Source organism: Mus caroli, chromosome 7 (assembly GCF_900094665.2).
Source record: "Mus caroli chromosome 7, CAROLI_EIJ_v1.1, whole genome shotgun sequence".
In the NCBI taxonomy this organism is placed as follows: Eukaryota; Metazoa; Chordata; class Mammalia; order Rodentia; family Muridae; genus Mus; species Mus caroli.
In genome coordinates this window covers 120365290-120388066 of record NC_034576.1, presented here as the reverse complement: position 1 = coordinate 120388066, position 22777 = coordinate 120365290, and the positions used below count along the sequence as shown (strand labels likewise).

The 22777-nt window shown below is 39.1% G+C and overlaps 1 protein-coding gene across 2 annotated transcripts in view; it reads left to right on the top strand.

Moving 5' to 3' along the window:
- The window catches only part of Smg1 (SMG1 nonsense mediated mRNA decay associated PI3K related kinase), a 107129-nt gene that overhangs the window by 51963 nt on the left and 32389 nt on the right, over positions 1 to 22777 (top strand). For both annotated transcript variants that reach the window (XM_021167438.1, XM_021167439.1), the window contains 21 exons: positions 482 to 622; positions 1090 to 1289; positions 1635 to 1831; positions 1994 to 2158; positions 2716 to 2870; positions 3729 to 3871; positions 4023 to 4224; positions 5857 to 5966; positions 7416 to 7563; positions 7792 to 7951; positions 9453 to 9573; positions 12953 to 13201; positions 14286 to 14570; positions 16379 to 16523; positions 16635 to 16773; positions 17074 to 17304; positions 17408 to 17585; positions 18507 to 18668; positions 19209 to 19426; positions 19667 to 19821; positions 22171 to 22393. In XM_021167438.1, the coding sequence (XP_021023097.1) occupies positions 482 to 622; positions 1090 to 1289; positions 1635 to 1831; positions 1994 to 2158; positions 2716 to 2870; positions 3729 to 3871; positions 4023 to 4224; positions 5857 to 5966; positions 7416 to 7563; positions 7792 to 7951; positions 9453 to 9573; positions 12953 to 13201; positions 14286 to 14570; positions 16379 to 16523; positions 16635 to 16773; positions 17074 to 17304; positions 17408 to 17585; positions 18507 to 18668; positions 19209 to 19426; positions 19667 to 19821; positions 22171 to 22393 (3727 nt within the window). The remainder of the gene's footprint in view (positions 1 to 481; positions 623 to 1089; positions 1290 to 1634; positions 1832 to 1993; positions 2159 to 2715; positions 2871 to 3728; positions 3872 to 4022; positions 4225 to 5856; positions 5967 to 7415; positions 7564 to 7791; positions 7952 to 9452; positions 9574 to 12952; positions 13202 to 14285; positions 14571 to 16378; positions 16524 to 16634; positions 16774 to 17073; positions 17305 to 17407; positions 17586 to 18506; positions 18669 to 19208; positions 19427 to 19666; positions 19822 to 22170; positions 22394 to 22777) is intronic.

The following is a 22777-nucleotide window of genomic DNA, read 5'->3' as shown; positions in this document are numbered from 1 at the left end:
GAACTCACTCTGTAGACCAGGCTGGCCTCGAACTCAGAAATCCGCCTGCCTCTGCCTCCCAAGTGCTGGGATTAAAGGCGTGCGCCACCACGCCCGGCCAGCAAATACTCTCAACATTGAGCATCTCTTATTCCTCTGTACCAACAATGTGAGAACTTTTAAGATTCTAAAATGACGACATTATAATCCCCTCCTGTGTATGTGCATTTTGTTTTTAAAGATAGATTCTCACTACATATCTAAACTATGTCTTGAATCTGCTTTACAGACCAGGCAGACCTTGAACTCCAGAATCTACATGCCTCTGTCTCCTGAATACTAGGATTAAATACGTGGACCACCATGCCTGGTGTTCTCTATTCCTTTTTAAACCTTGGTTTTGTTTGTGCTTTTAGTGATGTACAGTATCTCATTAATAGACTCTACTACCCTTTCTCCTAAAACATGTTACATGATAATAATGACTGTTTTCTGTTAACAGCAATAACAATCACACAGAGATTCAGGAGATTTCTCTGGCATTGAGAAGCCACATGAGTAAAGCACCAAGTAACACGTTCCACCCTCAGGACTTTTCTGATGTCATCAGTTTCATTTTGTATGGAAACTCTCACCGAACAGGGTAAGGCTCTTTCATTAGAAAAAGGTACTTCTCTTGAAAAGACTAGGATGATAATTACATCCAGATTCGAGGAAATATTATCCAAGGTGCCAAATTGGAAGCCAATAGTTTTTGCTAGCTCACTTTGGTCTTCATCAGGTTTAGAGAGAGTACTGCTTTGAAGATTGTATTTTTATCAACAAAAGTGGGCTGTGACATTCACTGATGATTGACAGTTGACTGATCTGATTAAAATGAATCCATTGGAGGGTGGGTTGGAGGTGATGGTATTATCAAAATGTTCAGTTATAGTGGATGAAATGTAACCTGGCAGCCAAATTGCTAAGAGCTGTGCACCCCAGCCTATTCCATGATGCAGTTTTCTTTTGGTATGAAAACTTGGTCCTTACTCCCATGTACCTTGCACTTGTTTTGATGATTAAAATGAAGTTGTCATTGTCTGTTACATATGAAACTACTTTTCCCAGGAAGGACAATTGGTTAGAAAGATTGTTCTATAGCTGCCAGAGGCTGGATAAGCGTGACCAATCCACAATTCCCCGCAATCTTCTAAAGACAGATGCTGTCCTTTGGCAGTGGGCTATTTGGGAAGCTGCGCAGTTTACTGTTCTTTCAAAATTGCGAACCCCATTGGGCAGAGCTCAGGACACGTTCCAGACAATTGAAGGTAACCAACAATTTAGCATTCTTCAAAATTTGTGATGCAGATGACTTTCTAGGTTTTTAACTTTAGAAACCATGGCTTTCTTATACTGAAACAGATTTCAGAGTTGGTTTTTTATTTTTTAATTGAATAATTTCTAGATCTTTTTAGATAAGGTTTGTTAGTTGAATTTTGTGCACATCTGCTTTTATTCAAAAGCTTAGGGGATTATATGGACAAATGTTTTCCTCAGAAAGTGAGAGGTTTTTAATTTTTGTTTTAAATTGATGAATATATAAATAGGATATCTTGTAAATTGATTTACTAAGAGTTGTCTCTGATTCAGAATGTTGCTGTTTTTGTTTTCAGGTATCATTAGAAGTCTTGCAGCCCACACACTAAACCCTGACCAGGATGTTAGTCAGTGGACCACTGCAGATAATGATGAAGGCCATGGAAGCAATCAGCTTAGACTTGTTCTTCTGCTTCAGTATCTGGAGAACCTGGAGAAATTAATGTATAATGCCTATGAGGGATGTGCCAATGCATTAACATCACCTCCCAAGGTTGGTGTTGCGAAATAGTGGTGCTTTGTAATAGATTGTGAAACCTGGTGGGGTTGTATATGGCTGAGATCACAGTCCATCTGGATTCTGTTTATGTGTATTTAAGGCATCTTCATCATGATTGGAACTAGTCCTGAGTCCTTTTCTTTTTTTTTTTTAAAGGTCATTAGGACTTTTTTCTATACCAATCGACAGACTTGCCAAGACTGGCTCACTCGGATCCGCCTCTCCATCATGAGGGTTGGCTTGTTGGCAGGTCAGCCTGCAGTGACAGTGAGGCACGGCTTTGACTTACTTACTGAAATGAAAACAAATAGTCTAACTCAGGTAATGTGGTGTATTTGGGATGCATTTTAGCTGATTGTAGGAATTTTTTGAGTTTGGTCTCTGATGGAGTTATATATAGATATATAAGCTCGCTCTCTCTCCCTCCCTCCCTCCCTCCCTCCCTCCCTCCCTCCCTCCCCCAATAGATATCTATAGATAAGTTTACTTTAGTTCTTTTTCTAGGCTTTATCCAGTATCTTACAAAACTGGTGACTTTTTCATTACAAACTTTACTTCCCATTACTTCCCCATTACTGATCATAAAATTTACTTATGTTTTCTATATAGAACATGTTAAAAATATGAACGTCTTATTCCTAAAGACTGGGACTTTAGGAATAGTAAGGAATTTGTCTGTGGAATACATTATAATGTGTGGGAAAGTTCTTTAATTAGGTTCAGAATAGATGTTTTGTGATGATTCTTAAGCCATCTAAGCTATCTAAATATTGTGAAAATGATTGTTAAATATATATAGATTGTGACCAGATGTTGTAAGTTCAGTAGAGAATTGAATTTCAGTGGTATCGAGAGAATCTTTTGCTTGCTGTTTCCAGGGGAGTGAATTGGAAGTAACTATCATGATGGTGGTAGAAGCACTGTGTGAGCTCCATTGTCCTGAAGCTATACAGGGAATTGCTGTCTGGTCATCTTCAGCTGTTGGTAAAAACCTTCTCTGGATTAACTCAGTGGCCCAGCAGGCTGAAGGGAGGTAAGCTATAAGGAAAGAAATAAGTAATGGTATTTTTATGTCCAAATTCTTTGTATTGTATAATATTGAAAATGGCTTTGTCCACTTTTGAGTATTATACTATAATCACTTCAATAGGAGGCATCTTTCATTTGGTTTTTGATTAGCAGCCATGTATGAATGTCTCTTTTAAGAGGTTACGAGAAATCATACTGGAAAGCAAGGTCTTTCAGCTTCATAAATAGTTTTAACATGATTTTTGATTGAAAACCTTCCGTATTAGACTCTGGTGTGATATTGTGTGTTGCTGGAGTGTTTGCTCACAACTTTGTGGATTGATTACATGTACAGATTGATTCAGTTTTGAGTGAAGGGCATACCTCATACATTTAAGTAGTTCTTAGAAATTTGGAGAGAGAAACAACCACTTAAATTTGGAAGAATAAATAACCTGGTGTCTGCAGGCTTTGATGTGCCTATAAAGCTCCATTTGTCATGTGGGTAGTGTCTTCCTCCCCTACAGAAACAGCAGTATACCTATGGAGCTGCATTGCTTTTCTACACAATATTCTAAAACATCTTACTGTGGTAATATTCCACAATCTGAATTTTCTTAATTGATACTGTTATATATTTGTGAATTTATGATAATTTGACATACTTTATTTGTGGACATCAAAGTTGTTATTGATCATTTCTACTAGTTGTTCTATACTGTCTTGGTGTGAGACAGAGATCTAATATCTTCCTCCAAATAACTGACTCATTGTCTTGCAATTCACTGAGTAATTCATTTTCTCGTCATTAATTCTTTTAGGATTGAGATACATTTGAGTAATTTTTTTTTTAAGAAATAAGGCTTCTATATTTGCATTTAAGGTTTGAAAAGGCTTCTGTGGAATACCAGGAGCACCTGTGTGCCATGACAGGTGTTGATTGCTGCATCTCCAGCTTTGACAAGTCTGTTCTCATGTTGGCCAATGCTGGACGTAACAGTGCCAGCCCCAAACATTCTCTAAATGGTGAGCATTCAGTGTTTACATTTAAAATATGCCAAAGATACCATTCATTTGTGCAGGTAAACTTCTAGGAGTTTGCCTTCTTTTCATGATATATTAACAGTTCTCAATTTTGTCTTTTTTTTTTTTTAAAACAAAAACAAAACCCTTTTAGGTGAATCCAGAAAAACTGTGCTATCCAAATCAATTGACTCTTCCCCTGAAGTTATCAACTACTTAGGAAATAAGGCATGTGAGTGCTACATCTCTATTGCTGACTGGGCTGCTGTGCAGGAGTGGCAGAACGCAGTCCATGACCTGAAGAAGAACTCTAGCAGCACCTCACTCAATCTGAAAGCCGATTTCAACTATATCAAGTAAGGGCTGCATTTGCCAGTTACAGGTCTGTGTTGTCTGCCCTGTCAATAAGTAGCCTTCCTCAGTAGTGAGAAATACCAAAATTGGTTATTTTTATAACAGGAAGCTAACAGTCAAGGGAGAAATCTGCTTAGTGGGAAGATAGAATCATTATACATAAAAAGGCAATGCTTTAGAGAGGCTCACACAGGAAAGCTGTGTTTCTGAAGTACTGTTGAATAGTTGAAGACATTTACTTTTAAGGATGAGAGTTTGTGAACATCTATATTATTTTTCTTCATTCCTCTTTAATTGTCCTTCTCAAAATTGGGAATTTACTGCATTTTAGTCACATGGCTGGTAGGGCAAAGCACATCAGAGTTGGCTTGCTGTCACTTTCCTTAAAAACTGAAAACAGTCTTTGTATAGCAGGACAAAACACTGTTTTTAGCTCTTCAAAATGGAGAATGAAGAAACAGGAGAAAACACCTTGACAAAACATTAAGTAGACTTCTCTTTTCTGTGTCTCAAGAAAAGCAGTTAGTCATAGACAGTTTAGGATAACTGTGGTAGATTGGAGTTAGGGCAGAAGAAATCAAAATAGTAAGTTTTGTTTTGTTTTGTTTGGAAGAGGAGGGCAGCTGAAAGTCAAAAACTGTAGATTAGTGGGAACATGGAGATCCAGCCACCAGAAAACCCAGGGTCTTGTTTTGGTCACTAGATATGAACAGTTTATCAGCAGCCAGTACTTAACTCTCACTGTCTCACTTGAGAAACAACTGGTTATACTGGTCTAGGTTGGAGCAGGAGTTGGGTAAGGCAGCCGATGAACATTTCCATTGCTGTTTTTAGACCTAGTGATAAGAGGGACCAGTGAGAGAGGCAGATAAGGAGAGCATGGCAGTTGTGGTGGCCGGGAGTGGGTGAGTGTAGGCAGTAATCTCAGCGCTTGAGAGGTAGAGTCAGGACTTTCATCCTTAGTTATATAAGTGAGTTCCAAAGCAATGGAGAGCTTGTCTTACAAAAGACAGAAGAGAGAGATTGAGAACATAAATCCTCCTCCTGGTTGGAGAGTATCTGTGGTAGGACAGTGGAGTAGTGTGGAGCTTAGTATGACTGAGGCATCTCATTTTGGCATTGGGGCACCAGGGCCATAGGAAATGGCTGCAGATAAGAAAACAGAAAATTGGAATCTCATAAAAAAAACAGGATCTCAGTGAAGGAGTCAGGGCTAAGGTACAAAGCTTAGATGATAGGAGACTTAATAGGAAAACAGTGTAGGCTCTCGGTGGGGAGAGAGGCCAGCTGGCTGGATGCAGTGGCTTGGAGAGAGCAAGGATTGAAGACATATTGTAGAGTCTACTGCCAGTATATTAACAGGCTCCTGGGTCACTCACTACAGAAAGATGAAGGAGACAAAGGGCGAGCAAGCTCAACTAACTGGTTGTCATAGCTAGGACCATGTTTGCCTGTCATTGCAGCTGTAGTGTGACTTAGGTCTTGGGAACCACATCAAGATAAAACGGTGCTTTGCTTGTAAATGCTATTTCTCTAGATGGCTGCTTCCTTCCAGTGCTTGTTCTCCCTGGAGTCCCCAGTGGTTATACAAGCTGGTAAGGCCTAACACAGACTGATGGACATTTTAATTACAGGTCACTAAGCAGCTTCGAGTCTGGAGAGTTTGTTGAATGCACTGAGCAGTTGGAATTATTACCAGGAGAAAATATTAATCTACTTGCTGGAGGGTCAAAAGAAAAAATAGGTATTTGGGAATGGTTTTAATTTTTTTGTTATTACAAGATTATTCATTATCTTTTCCTAGGAAATTGGTAAGTTTCTGTCTGTTTATTTGGAGTCCTAGACTATTGTAAGTTTCTGTATATTTATTTGGAGACCTAGATTATAATAAGAAATAGAATTAGGGTTGTGCTAGTAATAGTTGATAAAGCAAATGAAAAATAGCTCAGTTAGAACTAAACTAGAAAGATGTGATATTGATACTTTGAGATGAATGTAGACATTTAGCTTGAGAAAGTACAAAGTAGTGTTTTGGCTGCAGTTTTCATCTTGATGAGCACACTGCACACTGCTTTGTGACATTCAGATGTCTGCTGTGTTTTGAGGTTTGAGAGTAGGCTGCATTGTGTAAGGCTCTCAAGTACCTCTGGAGAGCTACCCAAATGCACCAGGATCATTCTTGATGTGTATAACTGGAAAGGAAGTTTCCCTCATGACTTAAAGTGTCAGTTTTGTTTCCATGTAATTAGCCTTTTGTTTATATTTTTGAAAACGCATTCAGTTTTAAGAATGAGAGAAAAGTTTATCTTAAAACTAATTTTCCTTTCTGAAATTTTTGTGTGTGTCTGTTCCCTTGGAATTCAGTATGTCGACTTTGCCTGAATTCATGAGATCCTTTTACCTCTGCCTCCTGAGTGCTGAGCTCCACTCTACCTTGTGCTTTGCTTTCTTATAGGAGGTGCTAAATTAGTGGGTCGGCTTGTTAAAGAGTATTCATTTCAAGTCTATAATAATTACACATTACTTGTTTTAGAATTATTTTAGTTTTTCTGGTATAAATAAATTTGGCTAAACTTAATTAGTTAAGGATATACAAATAAGTTTGAGATTTAGGAGCTTGCTCAGTCACTAAAATGCTTGTCACACAAGCATGAAGAGCTGAGTATAGGATCTGTGTCACAAAGCTTTGTATGATTGGATATGCTTGTAATCCCAGTGAAAGGCAGGTAGAGTAGGTGGCCAATGAGATACTGTCTCAAAACAAAGACGGATAATAATACTCAAGGAAGAATACCAGAGGTTGACCTCTGGCCTCCAGATGCACATACAGTGCACACCACTAAATAAGTAAAAAAATGAGCTTAAATTTCATGAACTAAAGTGGAAGAAAATTCACTGAAATGGTTAAATCCTTTTTAGAATCAAGTTTTAGTCTATTTCTGAGCAAAGTATAGATATAAAAAGAAGGGTGAAAATAGGTTGCTTGCTAGTGTTTGCGCTTTTAAGGGCAGGTAATTCTTAGAGTCAGGAAGTGTAATTTTATGTTAAATAATGCTGTTTATATTGTGATCTGAAATGCTTTAACTACCTAAACTCAATGAAAGGAAGCTTTCATTAATGATAATTATATATTGCTAGAATATATTAATACTTTTGTTCATTAGGATCAAATTAATTTATCTAACTTGTTTAGATATGAAAAAGCTGCTTCCTAACATGCTAAGCCCAGACCCACGGGAGCTTCAGAAATCCATTGAAGTCCAACTGTTGAGAAGCTCGGTTTTCCTGGCAACTGCTTTAAACCACATGGAACAAGATCAGAAATGGCAGTCCTTAACTGAGTGAGTCTCTAGTGTACATTGGCTGCAAGGGATGCTGTGATTGGCACTATAGATGTGCAGAAACCCCTAAAAGTATATGTCTGTCTTTGCTCACAGTCTATTATAGAGCAGGCTACTTTTTCTTTCTATGACCCCTGATTTTTGTTGCCAAATGATAATGCCTTAGTGACTTGATGTTAATGGCTACAAGCTGAAGAATGTTAATTGACAGCAAATACATTCTTTCAGAAATGTGGTAAAGTACTTGAAGCAAACCTCACGCATCGCTATTGGACCACTAAGATTGTCTACTCTAACGGTGTCACAGTCCTTACCAGTACTGAGTACCCTGCAGCTGTACTGCTCATCTGCACTCGAGAACACAGTTTCTAATAGACTTTCAACAGAGGTATGTAGATTATTTGCTGTTTGTTTGTTTTGTTTTTGCTTTTTCCTTACATTTTTTAAAAACTGAGTTTATGTCTATGAGTGTTTTGCCTGCCTGCATGTCTGTGTACCACTTACATGTTTGGCACCTTTAGAAACTGTAACAGGGCATTGGATCCCTTAGGATGTGAGTTACAGATGGCTGTGAGCCACCATGGGGCTGCTGGGAATTTAACGTGGATCTTCTGAAAGCCACAAGTGCTCTTAACCACTGAGCCATCTCTCCATCCTTGAAGTGGCTTTTTTTTTTTTTTTTGGTCTTTCGAGACAGGGTTTGCTGTCCTGGAACTGGAACTCACTTTGTAGACCAGGCTGGCCTCGAACTCAGAAATCCACCTGCCTCTGCCTCCCGAGTGCTGGGATTAAAGACGTGTGCCACCCCGCCGGGCTGAAGTGTATTTTTGTAAGCGTTTTCTGTGAGTATTTATAAGATAGTATAGATCAAAATCTTCATTTTCTCAGTTTTTAAAGTAAAATTTATAATTGAATGAACTGGTGAACTCAGAAGTCTAAAATACATTTCTAGACAGATTTTTTTTTTCTTCGTTTTTTTTTTTTCCTATTTTAGAATAATTTTTATTTTATGTACATTAGTGTCTTGCCTGCATGTATATCTGTATTGAGGATGTTTGATCCTTGAATTACAGACAGCTGTAAGTTGCCATGTAAGTGCTGGGAATTGAACTTGGGGCCACTGGAAAAGCAGCCAGTCCCTTCAATCACTGAGCCATCTCTCCTGCCCCTCTAGGCAGATTTTCATTTGTGGTCGTGTAGGGCAGACAGAAGAACCTGAGTTTTTGAACTTTTGGTTTTTCTTATAGATAAATTTTGGATTTGACTCTAAATAGAGTAAGCTTCAACCAAAGAGAGAACCTTTGCAAAGGAGTTGCAATCTTGGAAAGTTATAGAATCAGTAGTTTAATGCTTTTCTCGAATTCTGGTTTATAGTAACATGTTTTTACAAATGTACTTTATTAAATATACTGACAAATTGTACTTAATATCCTGGATTTATTTAATAAAACAAAAGGTTGTCTGTTTGGGTGTGGCTTAGTTTCTTTTTCAATGCTTTAATTTTATACCATGACCAAGGCAGCTTATAAAAGAAAATATTTGATTTGGAGCTTATAGTTTCAGAGGGTTAGAGTTCTTGATGACAGACTGTAAGCATGGCTGCTGAGACCGTAGGTTTTGATTTCCAAGTTGGAGGCAGAGTGAGTGAGAGACACTGAATGTTGAAACTTCAAACCCTACCCTCATTTACTCTATTCCTTCAACAAGACCATATCCTTATCCTTCCCAAACAGTTCTACCAGTTGGGACCAAGAATTCAAATATATGAACCACAGCTTGCAAGAAACATGGTGGAAGGTTGTAGGAAAGTTGGAATAGATCTAAAGGCTGTAGTCTATCCTGAGCTTATTAGGTGAGATTGTTTTACACAGTGTTTGTCTTTCTGGCAGGACTGTCTTATCCCACTCTTTAGTGATGCTCTTCGCTCATGTAAGCAACATGATGTGCGGCCATGGATGCAGGCACTGAGATATACCATGTACCAGAATCAACTGTTAGAGAAAATTAAAGGTAACATATTCCCTCTTCCCCTTCCCTCCCTATTCTCATCTCTTGCACCAACCCCTTCCGGGACTTACTGTATAGACAAGGGTTGCTTCAAACTCAGAGATCTACCTGCCTTTCAAGTACTGCGATTAAAGGCACATGCTACTTCTTGGCCTGATTTTCTTTTTCTTAAAGTTAGCTTCACTGAGATGTAAATTACACATTTAAGTGTGCAGTTTTTTTTTCTCCCATCTTCCTCTGTGTACCCAGAAAAATCCTGTGTCTCTCTGTTCATTTTCTTACTATTGCCCCATCTCGGGCAGTTGATTTGCTTTCTATCACTGTAAATTAGTGATGTTTGCTATGTCTTTACATAAATGGAATTGCATGCTACTATATTTGGTGTCTCTGGCTTACATGATATTTTCAAGGTTTCCCCATGTTAACTTGTTAGTCAAGTGGGCCTGCTTTATTATTGTTCAGTAGTATTCCACTGTATGGATGTGCCACCACTTGTTTAGTTTTCCATTCTCTGCTATGAGCTTGTTCTCAGTCTTTCTAGTTGGGTAGCTAAGCATGAGCTGCTATGAACATTTGTATTATTTTTCTTGCTTCAGCTAAAACCTGACAATAAACTTAAGGAAAGAAGGGTTTATGTTGGTTCAAAGTTCAAAGTACAGTTCACCATGATAGGGAAATCATGGAGACAGAAATGCAAGGTAGCTGGTCACATCTGCCACCAGGAAGCAGAGACAATGCTAATGCTTAGTTTGCTTTCTCCTTTTTGTTCCCATGGACACTGTAGTGCCTAGACTGTTTTTTGGGGTGAGTTTTCCCATTTTAAAAGCTAAACCTTTTTGGAAACACCCTCACAGATGTATTCAGAGGTCTATTTCTGTAGTGATTCCAAATCCTGTCAAGTTGACAGGACAAACTGTTACTATATTCATGTTCAATACCACAGTCAAATCTTGGGGCTATGTATCTCTTGAGTTGAAGTGTAGGAGTGAGATTGTTGCATTATTGGTTTCTACTTTGTAAACAGTTCAGTATTTCTTAGATAGTGGTTATGCCTTTTTAATGTTTTTTAGTATTTATGAACGTTCCAGTTTTTGTCTTGTTCCTTTTTTTTAGTCACTGAAGGGGGTATAATTTTAGTTCATGATTTTAGTTTGTATTTCTCTGGTGCTAGTGCATTTCCTCATTTTCTTTGCACAGATACGATTGTGTGCTTTATGTTTCAAATGTCTCTTGACATCTTTTGCCTGCTTTTCTTTTTTATTGGGGGAGGAGGCAAGATCTATCTTTCTGTAGCCCTAGCACTTGATATTCAGGCCAGGCTTGCCTTGACCTCACAGATATTTGCCAGTCTTTGCCCCTGAATGAATTTTGGAATTACAGGTATGACCATCATGCCTGGCTTTTTCTCTATTTTTGGCAGGGTCTCACTGTGTAGCTCCAGTTATCTTTGAATCAAGAGTAGACCAGGCTGTTCTTGAACTCAGAGATACAGTGCTCGGATTAAATGTATATGCCACCATGTCTAGCATTTTTTGCTCATTTTTAATGAATAAGGCTTGTTTATGTGTTCTATGTACAAGTTCTTTAGCACTTAATATGTGCTACAATGTTAAGGATTTTCAAATGCTTCAAATGAAAAATATTAGAGAATGAGTATGCAGATTTTATCTTTTTTTTTTCTAAAAGGAAAGTGTCTCTTTTATTGCTATAGAATAGTACCTTGCCTCAACTCAGTTCTATAGTTTTAGTTGATTATATGTGACTAAAGTTAAAGTATTAAATGTTAAGTAAATCCACTTCCAAAATAGGCCTTGGATTACTAGACAGTTATTGGCATCTGCCAAAGATAGCCTCTCATTGGGTTTAAAACATTGGTTCAGCATTTGCACATTGAGGGCCCTGAGCCTGATGCATTTCTGAGTTGCTTTCCTTGTAATTTATGTGAGAATTATCCCATTTTTGAGGTGAGATATATGGAATTCTTAGCATAGGATAGAGACATAAGCAGAGTTGAAAATACCACCATGTCTTTTCCTTGCTATATGAAACATTGGAAAGTCAGTAACCTACTTTTTGATATACAACTCCATTCCCAATCAGTTTTATTCATTAGACACAATCTAGAAGTAGTAGTTTGTGCCATTAGTTAGCAGATAATGGCAAGCAAGATGGGCCTTCTTCATTGTTACAACCAAGGAGATTTTAAAGTTCAGCAGGGAGAACTGAGCAGTGAATGAATGAACACCACAGTACTATGCTGCATGGAAGCGTGGAAGTACATATGTAGGCAGCTAAAAGAGCATGCAACAGGGATCTCTGATCTGACCATAGGAATTAGTAGAAAACTTGTGGAGGAAGTAATAACATTTAATCTGAAATTTGAGAGTAGAAATGAGAAGAAAGGAGGGGTGCATTACTTAGGTAGGATATGAAGGTTAGAGACCATATAAACAAATTCTTAGGTGACTCAGTTTACCTGAGTAGAGCTGGGTGAGATTTTGGTGGGATGTCAGTCAGCATAAGGCATCAATGGAAACTCCCCACTTTGAGGGGCTGCGGAAAGAAAGGGCTCTGTGGGTTTTTAGGAAAAATAAAAGTTCCAGGTTTACTTGTGTGTAATCACTTCAGTTGAAAGTTATCTTGTGAATTAGAATAGGGTAAGAATGAGGCAAAGGGACCAGCTTCCTGCTGCTAAGCAAGGTTCTTAGGAATGACATTAAGGAGGGAAAAAGCAAATTATTTGAGGAAGTTGAAAGTCAAATCTAATTTAATTGCCAAGCAACTGCTCAGGGTGTGGGCCTTTCTTTGAAGCCACAGGATAGATGCCTTTTCCAGGAGTCAATGAAAGGGAAGGGGTCTTTGACTTCTTTGACCTTTATTTATTTTTTTTCCTGCTGTTTGGCCAAGATTTTTCATTTTCTCTTCCCCCTCTCCTTCCCCCCCTTTCCTTTTAAATGTACTGTGTTCACCATTTAAAATTTTTTTTTATTTTATGCATATGAGTATTTGCCTGCATTTGTATATGTAATACCACATGTGCCCAGAGGCCAGACCTGGAACTGGCATTACAGGCAGTTATGAACCATCCCGTGGGTGCCTGGAATACAACTGTCCCTGCAAGAGGAGTAGCAAATGTTCTAAACTGACAAGCTGTCTCTCCAGGCTCTGAGGGAGGCTCTTTTCTGACAATTCCAATGTTACAAGGTTAATTTCTTGTAGAGAATGATTTTCTCTTTGCTCTACTTGTAGTGTTTCTTCATTTAAACACTGTTCTATGCTAAGCATTGTTTGAGGGTTGAGAGCTGGTGAAGAAGAGCATGCTTCAGAAATAGTGCCTGGAGTTAAGTGAGCTGGGACTAATGAAGCATTTTCTTCCTTGCAGAGCAAACAGTACCAATTAGAAGCCATCTCATGGAATTAGGTCTGACAGCAGCAAAATTTGCTAGAAAACGGGGGAATGTGTCACTGGCGACAAGACTGCTGGCACAGTGCAGTGAGGTTCAGCTGGGAAAGACAACCACTGCCCAGGACTTAGTCCAGCATTTTAAAAAACTGTCCACTCAAGGTCAAGTGGATGAAAAATGGGGCCCTGAGCTTGATATTGAAAAAACCAAATTGTTATATACAGCAGGTTAGTAAACTGAATGCGTGTTTCTGTGCATGGTATAAAGAAATATTTTAGAAAAAAATTATTTCCAGATTTTGTAGAACATTGTTTATGGCATACTGGTGTTTTATAATTGATACTTGAGTTTCCAAAATATGTAAGTTTAATAAAGTGTCCTTTAGTAAGACATATTTTCAAAGATCCTTGATTGTTCCTGGATTCCATTGTTTCCTTTTGGGGAATGTGGTATGCCTACTTATTTGTCTTTGTAGGAGCCATGCCTACATATAAGTTCAGTTCATATGTGTGTGCATGTATGTGTGTGTGTGGACCAAAGGTTGACAGTGGAAGTCCTTGATTGTTATACATCTCATATTACTGAGGCAGGATTTTTTTCACTTGAACCCATATCCATTCTCAGAGAGTGCTAGGGTTACAAGCAGTCTGTCATGCCCACCCAGCATTTATGGGGATTCAAACTGTAGTCCTCAGTGCTTACACAACAAGCATTTAACCCACTAGTCCATTTTCCCAGCTCTTGAATTTTTTATTTTGTCATTATTAACAACTTTCCTAGCTGGCCTGAAACCCACTATGTCAAGCAGGCTGACTTCCACTTCCTGAGTGCTGAGATTAAAGACCATGCCTGCCTGACTTTATGATATTCTATTTTATTTTGTCTTAGTTTTTGTTACTTTATTTATGTGTTGAGTGCCTCCATGTATATGTATGTACCACATACATATGTGCCTGCTACCCCAGAGGCCAGGATGTGCTAGATCCTCTGGAACTAGAGTTGTAGAAGTTGTTTGTTTGTTGTTTTTTCCAGACAGGTTTCTCTGTATAGCCTTGACTGTACTAGAACTTGTTCTGGAGACCAGACTAGCCTTGAACTCAAGAGATCTACCTGCCTCTGCCTCCCAAGACCTGGAATTAAAGGCATGCACCACCACCTTGAATTTATGTTTTTAAAAACAGAAAAGTAATTACTTCATCTTGAAATAAATTATTTACCATTAAGGGTAAATTATTGGTTTTAGATGTATATGTGGTTTTTTTTTTTTTTTTTTCTCTCTCTCTCTCTCTCTTTTTTTTTTTTTTACTGTAGGCCAGTCAACACACGCAATGGAAATGTTGAGTTCTTGTGCTATATCTTTTTGCAAGTCTGCGAAAGCTGAGTATGCAGTGGCTAAGTCAATTCTGACCCTGGCTAAATGGGTCCAGGCAGAATGGAAAGAGATTTCGGGACAGCTGAGGCAGGTGTACAGAGCTCAGCAGCAACAGAACCTTTCAGGCCTTTCTACTTTGTCTAGGAACATACTCGCTCTAATAGAGCTACCATCTGCTAATACAGTTGGAGAGGAGCATCCTCGGATTGAGAGTGAGTCTACAGGTATGGTTTCATTCTTTTGTTAGCTTTAAAAATACCAACTTCATAAATGTAAAATCAGTGTTATGTTAGTTATAATTTGCCACAAAAAGTTCAACTACAAAATGTTGCCTGGCAGTAACTTATTGTTGTGTGTCTGATCTTTCAGATGCAAGTTGTTGTCCTGACTAGATGGTATTTTTACCTTGTTTCATGAAGGAGTTAGTGTCAGGAACAGCAGGCATGTAGCAATAGCTTGTATTACGTTACATATGGTTGTTGGAACATAGAAAGACTCAAGTGCCTTATTGTCTCTGACAGTGACAAGAAATAGATGGTTGATTCATCTAAACATCTGGGTTGTTTGTTTGTTTGTTTTTGTTTTTTGAGGAGGGGAAGGGTGTTAGAGATTGAATCCAGGCTCTTGGGCATGCTAGTTATAGGTTTATTTTATTGTCACACATAAAAGGAAAGGGGAAATTTCCAATTGTGTCCCAATAAACAATGTGCCTGTGAAACTGCAGTAAGTCTTTAATCCTTGTTGCTTTGACAGCAGGAGGGCTGGTCCCTGCAGAACTGTGCTCTAGGGAAAGGATCCATGCTTTTATATATAAGTAGAATTTTTTTTTCCCTCAGAAAAGTACCACATCTCTTGTGGGGTCCAATGGAAAAGCAGTTTTGTTTGTAGGGTGTCTCCTGCAGGAACGAGCTACTGCTCATAGCTGTGTGGAATCAGATGAACTAGTCTGCAAACATACTACTTAAACCATTTTCAACACATAAGGGAGGCTACTACCAAGCTCCATCCCCAGTTTCTGTTTTTTTTTTTTTTTTTTCCCCCTTTTTTGAGATAGAGTCTCCGTATGTAGATCCACTGGCCTAGAACTTATGTAGGCCAGACTGGCCTCAAACTCACAGAGATCCTCCTGCCTCTCTTGCCCAACTACTATGATTACAGGAATATGCCACCACACCCATCAGCTTTATATTTCTTTTGAGACAGTATCTTCCTTCCTACAGAGCCTAGCTGGTCTCACACTCAAAACTTTCCTTCTTGAGTTTCCTAAATGCTGACTTATAGGGAGGCGGCACTGTCTCCCTCCCCTGACCCCACATCCCCCCACCTCCATGTTTGTGCATTTTACTAGTTACAGACTCTCTGCCTCATGCATGCTATGTAGACATTCTATTGACTTATTAATCAGTTTGGAAAATAACTAATCTTTTAACTGACACAGGAGAATACACCTCCATTTTATGCTGAAGCTTGGGGTTTAAATTTTGTTTTTGTTGTCCACTAGTTTTTATAATTCTAGTGCATATGTTAACCAGGTCTTTATGTTCATAAGGGATAGGTCTTAAAATCAGTGTATGTCATGGCGTATGAACTCACTAAACCAGGCAGTTTTCTTTATTTAATATGGAACTAAAGATCTGTCAAGCCTGTGGTCTCTGTGGTTTGCTTATCACCTATTCATTGTTTTTCCAAATGTTTAAAATGATTCTATTCATTAGGGAATAACCACTCAAAAGCAGGATTTAAGACATTCTACAGCATGTCTGACACATGAGCTGTTGCTAAAGATTAGTGTCATTAAAGGTACAAATGTTTCCACAGATGCTTATGTAAGCTGATGGGAGAGGCTGATGTCTTTTAGTATAGTCATGTTGCAGAAAAGTATCCAAATTTTGGTCATAACAAATTATGAACTGTGATAATGTTGGGCTTTTTGCTTGTTTATAAATAATAAAATCTTCACAGGTCAGTCAGAGCACCATTAGATGTTTCTGCATGTGACACTGAACTCTTGTTCTTTTCCCTGTCATGGCAGTGCATATTGGAGTTGGAGAACCTGACTTCATTTTGGGACAGTTGTATCACCTGTCTTCAGTGCAGGCACCTGAAGTAGCCAAATCTTGGGCAGCATTGGCTAGTTGGGCTTATAGGTGGGGCAGAAAGGTGGTTGACAATGCCAGGTATGTATGTTTCAATGTGTAGTTGATATAACCCTCTGCAAAATGGAGATATAAAATGTCATTGGGAGAGTTCAGTTGCTGAAATATTTGATGACTTGTTTATTTTTATAGTCAGGGAGAAGGTGTTCGTCTGTTGCCTAGAGAAAAATCTGAAGTTCAAAATCTGCTTCCAGATACTATAACTGAAGAAGAGAAAGAGAGAATATATGGTATTCTTGGACAAGCTGTATGTCGGCCAGCAGGAATTCAGGCAAGGAAAAAAGGACACAGTGCATCTGGGGGAGTAGTGCCAAGATTCCTGTTACAACTCAGTTTTTTGGGAATTGGCTACTTTATTAAATAAATAGTGAATGAGGTTTAGGCTGATTGTGTTGCAAATACAATTGGCTTTGTTGATAAGCATATTATAAAGAGAAGCTTACTAATGGGTTTAGTATTTGGAATTATTTAGTGTGTCATATATGAGAAAAATGTTCCCACATGATAGTCAGATCATGTATCTTTGTTCCTTTTCACGTTAAGTATTATTCTATGCCCATGTTTTCCTTAGGATGAAGATATAACACTTCAGATAACAGAGAGTGAAGATAATGAGGACGACGACATGGTCGATGTTATCTGGCGGCAGTTAATATCAAGCTGCCCTTGGCTTTCTGAACTTGATGAAAATGCAACTGAAGGTGTGATTAAAGTGTGGCGGAAAGTTGTGGACAGAATCTTCAGCCTGTACAAATTGTCTTGCAGTGCATATTTTACTTTCCTTAAGCTAAATGCTGGTCAGGTAGGTGGCACCGTCTTCTAAGGGAATTCATTTGGAATTTCTTTTCTGTAGACAAAGAGTGGTAGCAGAAATGGTTTCCTTATCCCCTTAATTGTTCACTTAGGTTCTGTTAGATGAGGATGATCCCAGGCTCCATTTAAGTCACAGAGCAGAGCAGAGCACTGATGATGTGATTGTGATGGCTACCCTGCGACTACTCAGGTTGCTAGTGAAGCATGCTGGTGAGCTCCGGCAGTATCTGGAACGTGGCTTGGAGACAACCCCTACTGCTCCATGGAGAGGTAATGGCCTAATTAAAATGCCCTGGTGTAGTAGATATGTTTCTGAGTGGGACAGAAATAGTTTGTTTCTCTTGTTATGGATTTGAAAATGTTAGAGAATATCCATGCTAGTTCATAGAACAACCAGGACAGTTTGGTGTCTCATTAAAAGCTCTCCTCTTTCCTACTTCGTAGAGAACTGAGAGTCTAGAAGGCAGAAGAAGCTTTTCATTATCAAAAGTTAGTTTTGGAGAGGGTGGTGAAAATAAATGTGGAGGACTTAGTGTCTTAGTCAGGGTTTCTATTCCTGCACAAACATCATGACCAAGAAGCAAGTTGGGGAGGAAAGGGTTTAATTCGGCTTACACTTCCATGCTGCTGTTCATCACCAAAGGAAGTCAGGACTGGAACTCAGACAGGTCAGGGAGCAGGAGCTGATACAGAGGCCATGGAGGGATGTTCTTTACTGGCTTGCCTTCCCTGGCTTGCTCAGCCTACTCTCTTATAGAACCCAAGACTACCAGCCCAGGGATGGTCCCACCCACAAGGGGCCTTTCCCCCTTGATCACTAATTGAGAAAATGCCTTACAGTTGGATCTCATGGAGGCATTTCCTCAACTGAAGCTCCTTTCTCTGTGATAACTCCAGCTGTGTCAAGTTGACACAAAAATAGCCAGTACACTTAGTATAACCATTTGTCACAGTTACTTTTTCTGCCTTCTTTGAGGCATATGCTGAACATTCAGTGCTTTAATTCCTCTAGACTATGATTATAGTTCTACAGTAAACAGACTTGCAGAGCAAGTATCATTTCATATGGGCCTTGGTCATTACACAGAGAACTTGGCCTTTAGGATCTTTGCTGATACTGACATAATCAGGTTTTTTCCCTTTTGTATTCCTAAAATTCATACATTTTATTAACTTTGTTTTCTCCTGAAGGAATTATTCCACAGCTTTTCTCACGCTTAAACCACCCTGAAGTGTATGTGCGCCAGAGTATTTGTAACCTCCTTTGCCGCGTGGCCCAAGATTCCCCACATCTCATATTGTATCCTGCAATAGTAGGAACCATATCACTTAGCAGTGAATCCCAGGCTTCAGGTATGCAACATTAAAATATATTTACTTGGAACAGAGTCTCGCTATATCACCCTCAGTAGCCTGGCACTCACTATTAGATAGCTGGTTTTGCCGCACTCACAGAGTACTCAAGTTAATGATGTGTGCTCCTTTGCCCAGCGAAAATATTGCTACTTTAAATTGTTTTACCAGTAATTTTTAAGTGTCATTTTGTGTGATGTGTTTTTTGTTAATAATGGCTGGGACTTGCTGAAGAAGCTACTATGTGTCTATGTGTTTTGCATGTTATTACTCCTTACCATACCTCAGGAGCTTAGCATAGAGCTGTTTAAGATAAACATTAGGGAATGTTCTACACACTCTGGGGAGGCTTCCTATTTGCTTGCCATCTTCCCCAGCTTTTCTCCAATAGTTTACATTATTTATAAACATACATGAAAAGCATATCTTGTAAAAGTACAGAACACCACAGTCTGAAGCTTCGTGCACAACACTGTGAACTAGCGTATCCTTGCATTCCATACCCAATGTGTGCATGTTCTCCTGTCCCACCCACTGTAGGAAACAAGTATTCCTCTGCAATCCCAACTTTACTTGGAAATATTCAAGGAGAAGAACTGCTGGTTTCCGAATGTGAAGGAGGAAGTCCTCCTGCTTCTCAGGATAGCAACAAAGAGGAACCTAAAAGTGGTTTAAATGAGGACCAGGCCATGATGCAGGATTGCTACAGCAAAATTGTAGATAAACTTTCCTCTGCCAACCCAACAATGGTTTTACAGGTATAAGAAAACTTATTTATTTGTTACAAAGTAGTGTTCATTGCAAGCCCCTCTCCCCCAATCTTAAAACTAATATCTCTTAGGAGAATCATATCAGAGAAGCAAAGGTTTACAAATAATTGGAATTGGTCTCACTAATCTATATTGATAGTGCTGCTGATAAATTTTTGAGAAATGAGCATTACCTCTGTATTAATTGGATGCTGCCTTGTGAGCCATGTGGATGTGTTGTGTCTGCAGGTCCAGATGCTTGTGGCAGAGCTTCGTAGGGTCACTGTACTCTGGGATGAGCTGTGGCTGGGAGTTTTGTTACAGCAGCACATGTATGTCCTGAGACGAATTCAGCAACTGGAGGACGAGGTGAAGAGAGTCCAGAACAACAACACCTTGCGCAAGTATGTCTTCACTCCTTTGCTGGAAAGATGGGGCTGCTGCTTTTGTCTTTTAGATTTATCTGTTTTATGTGTGTGAGTGTTTGCCTGCCGATATGTATGTGTATACCTGATGGCCCATGGAAGTCAGGAGAGAGCATTGGATCTCCTGGAACTGTAGTTAAGGATGGTTGTGAGCTGCCATGTGGGTGCTGGGAACGGAATCTATATAAGAGCAGCTGGTGCTCTTAACTACTGACCCATCTTTCCAGTGCTCTCCCTACTTTTTTCTTGTTAATGTGTCAAAATTCATAGTCTTAACCATTTTTAACTGTAGAGTTGAGTGCTGGCCGTATTGTGCCTTCATTACCACTAACCTCTCCTAGAATAATTTCTAACCTCAGATAGGTGTTGAGTGCTCACAGTACTGTGCTTTCATTACCACTACCCTCTGCTAGAATAATTTCTAATTTCAAATAGGCTCTGTACTTAGTAATAAACTCTGTCTGCCTCTCATTACCTCTAGTTCTTATTTCTTGCTCTTGCTTTATGAACTATCCTGCTTTAGGTGTATAATTCCTCATATCAGTGGAATTATATTCTTTTGTAACTTTTTCATTTAGCCCTAGGTTTTCAAGCATGCATCTGTGTGTGTGTGTGTGTGTTTTTTCCATGATTATAGAACAGTACTGCATTGTATAGATTCTCCAGGTTAGGAGATTTTTATCATTTATATATGTGTGAATGCTGTGCATATGCAGATCAGAGGAAAACTTGTGCAGTTGAGTTTTTCCTTTTACCATGTAGGTCTTGGATAAGCCTAATAACTTTTGGTTATTAGCAAGTACCCTTACCAGCCGAGCCATGTGTCAGCCCTCATAAACCATAGTTTACTCTTTGATTCGTCTGTTGGAGACTTGGGTTTGCTTTTAGCTGTGTGACCACTGCTGCTCTGAACAGTAGTGTGTAGTAACTGACTGAGTCCTTGGATTATTCTGTATGTTACTTGGTAAATTTACTGACTAATGTGATTATCTTGTTAAGCCAAGGAATCTTTTCCACAAAAATTTTGCCATTTTATGTTCCTATTTTCAATGCATGAGGATTCTGGTTTTTCTCCTATTGTTGCCAACATTTTTTTTTTTTTTCTTTCTTTCTTTTTTTTGGTTTTTGAGACAGAGTTTCTCTGTGTAGCCCTGGCTGTCCTGGAACTCACTTTGTAGACCAGGCTGGCCTCCAACTCAGAAACCCGCCTGCCTCTGCCTCCCAAGTGCTGGGATTAAAGGCGTGCGCCACCATGCCCGGCTTTTGCTAACATTTAATTGTATGTTTGTATATATGTTGCATGGTGTGTATACATTCACGCCATGGCCTTTCTAAAGAAGTCAGAGGACAACCTTGAGTGTTGGGCCTCATCTTCCACCTATTTAATGCAGACGTTCCCTCACTCCCACCCGCTTTCTGCTGTGTACATGAGGCTAGTTGGTCCATGAGCTTCTGGGGATTGTCCTACCATGTGTGTCTCTCTCTCTGTCATGTGTTGAGATTACCATGTGTCTCTCTGTCATGTGTCTCACCACTTTTTCTGGCTTTCATATGACTTCTGAGGATTCTAATTCAAATCCTCATGCTTGTGTAGTAGACTCTTACCTACAGAACCATTTCTCAGTTGGTAGTTTTCTGGGAGTTCTGTTCACAGTCCTCATGTCTGCTAAATTATCTGATTGTAATTTTGATTTGTGTTTTCCTAATAAGTAGTAACGTGTAGCTTCTTTTTGTATCTTAAGTATTGAGTTGTATATCTTTAAAGAATGTTGAATTAAGTTGTTTTGCTGTTGAGATGTAGGATTTAAAAAAAGCGGGGTAAGACCTTGTAGATGCATGATTTGCAAGCATTAGCCACTATTTTCAGTTGTCAGTTTGGTCTGTGTGGCACCATATTCAAGGAATTACAGATAAATCTATTGTAAAGATCCCCTTCCCTTATGCTTTTGACAAGGAGTTTGATAGTTTTAGTTTTTCTGCATCTGGATATCTGGTCCATTTTGCATTGCTTTTCCTTATGATTAAGATTAGGGCTCAGGCCGGGCAGTGGTGGCCCACACCTTTAATCCCAGCACTTGGGAGGCAGAGGCAGGCAGATTTCTGAGTTCGAGGACAGCCAGGGCTACACAGAGAAATCCTATCTCGAAAAACCGGGGGGAAAAAAATGGTGAGGGCTCAGATCATTTTCACTAACAAAATTGAAAGGCAAAGCAGTCTCATTTATTGATTTTTTTTTTCTTAAACAGCATTAGGTAGTAAGTTATTTGTCAGTATTTTACTTCTCTTTTGATACTAAATAAATTTTTGAATGAAAATGTCTTTGGTCAGAGAAGAGAAAATTGCCATCATGCGAGAGAAGCACACAGCACTGATGAAGCCCATCGTGTTTGCTTTGGAGCATGTGCGGAGCATCACCGCTGCCCCTGCAGAGACACCTCATGAAAAGTGGTTTCAGGATAACTATGGTGATGCCATTGACAATGCCCTTGAAAAACTAAAGACGCCATCAAACCCTGCCAAGCCTGGAAGCAGCTGGATTCCATTCAAAGAGGTACAGAGTAGTTGTAAAAGTGCTGAGAGCGTGGAAAGTTCCCCATGAGACACAACGTTAAAACAGCTTGCTGACTTCAGAACACAAGATGAAAGTCTTATAAGCCCGTTGAAGTTATCTTGTTTTTATTTATTGGTCAAGAAAAGGGAGAAAAGTGTTTTACTTATTTTGAGGGTCTGGGAACCGGAAGGTAGGGAGGATGGCAAACACGATGCCTGTATAGTACTAAGCATGTCCTGTAAAGGCATTAACTTTAGCTGCTGTTTTGTATTCTTTTTTTTTTTTTTTTTTTTTTTTTTTTTTTTTTTTAATTATTATATGTAAGTACACTGTAGCTGTCTTCAGACACACCAGAAGAGGGAGTCAGATCTCGTTACGGATGGT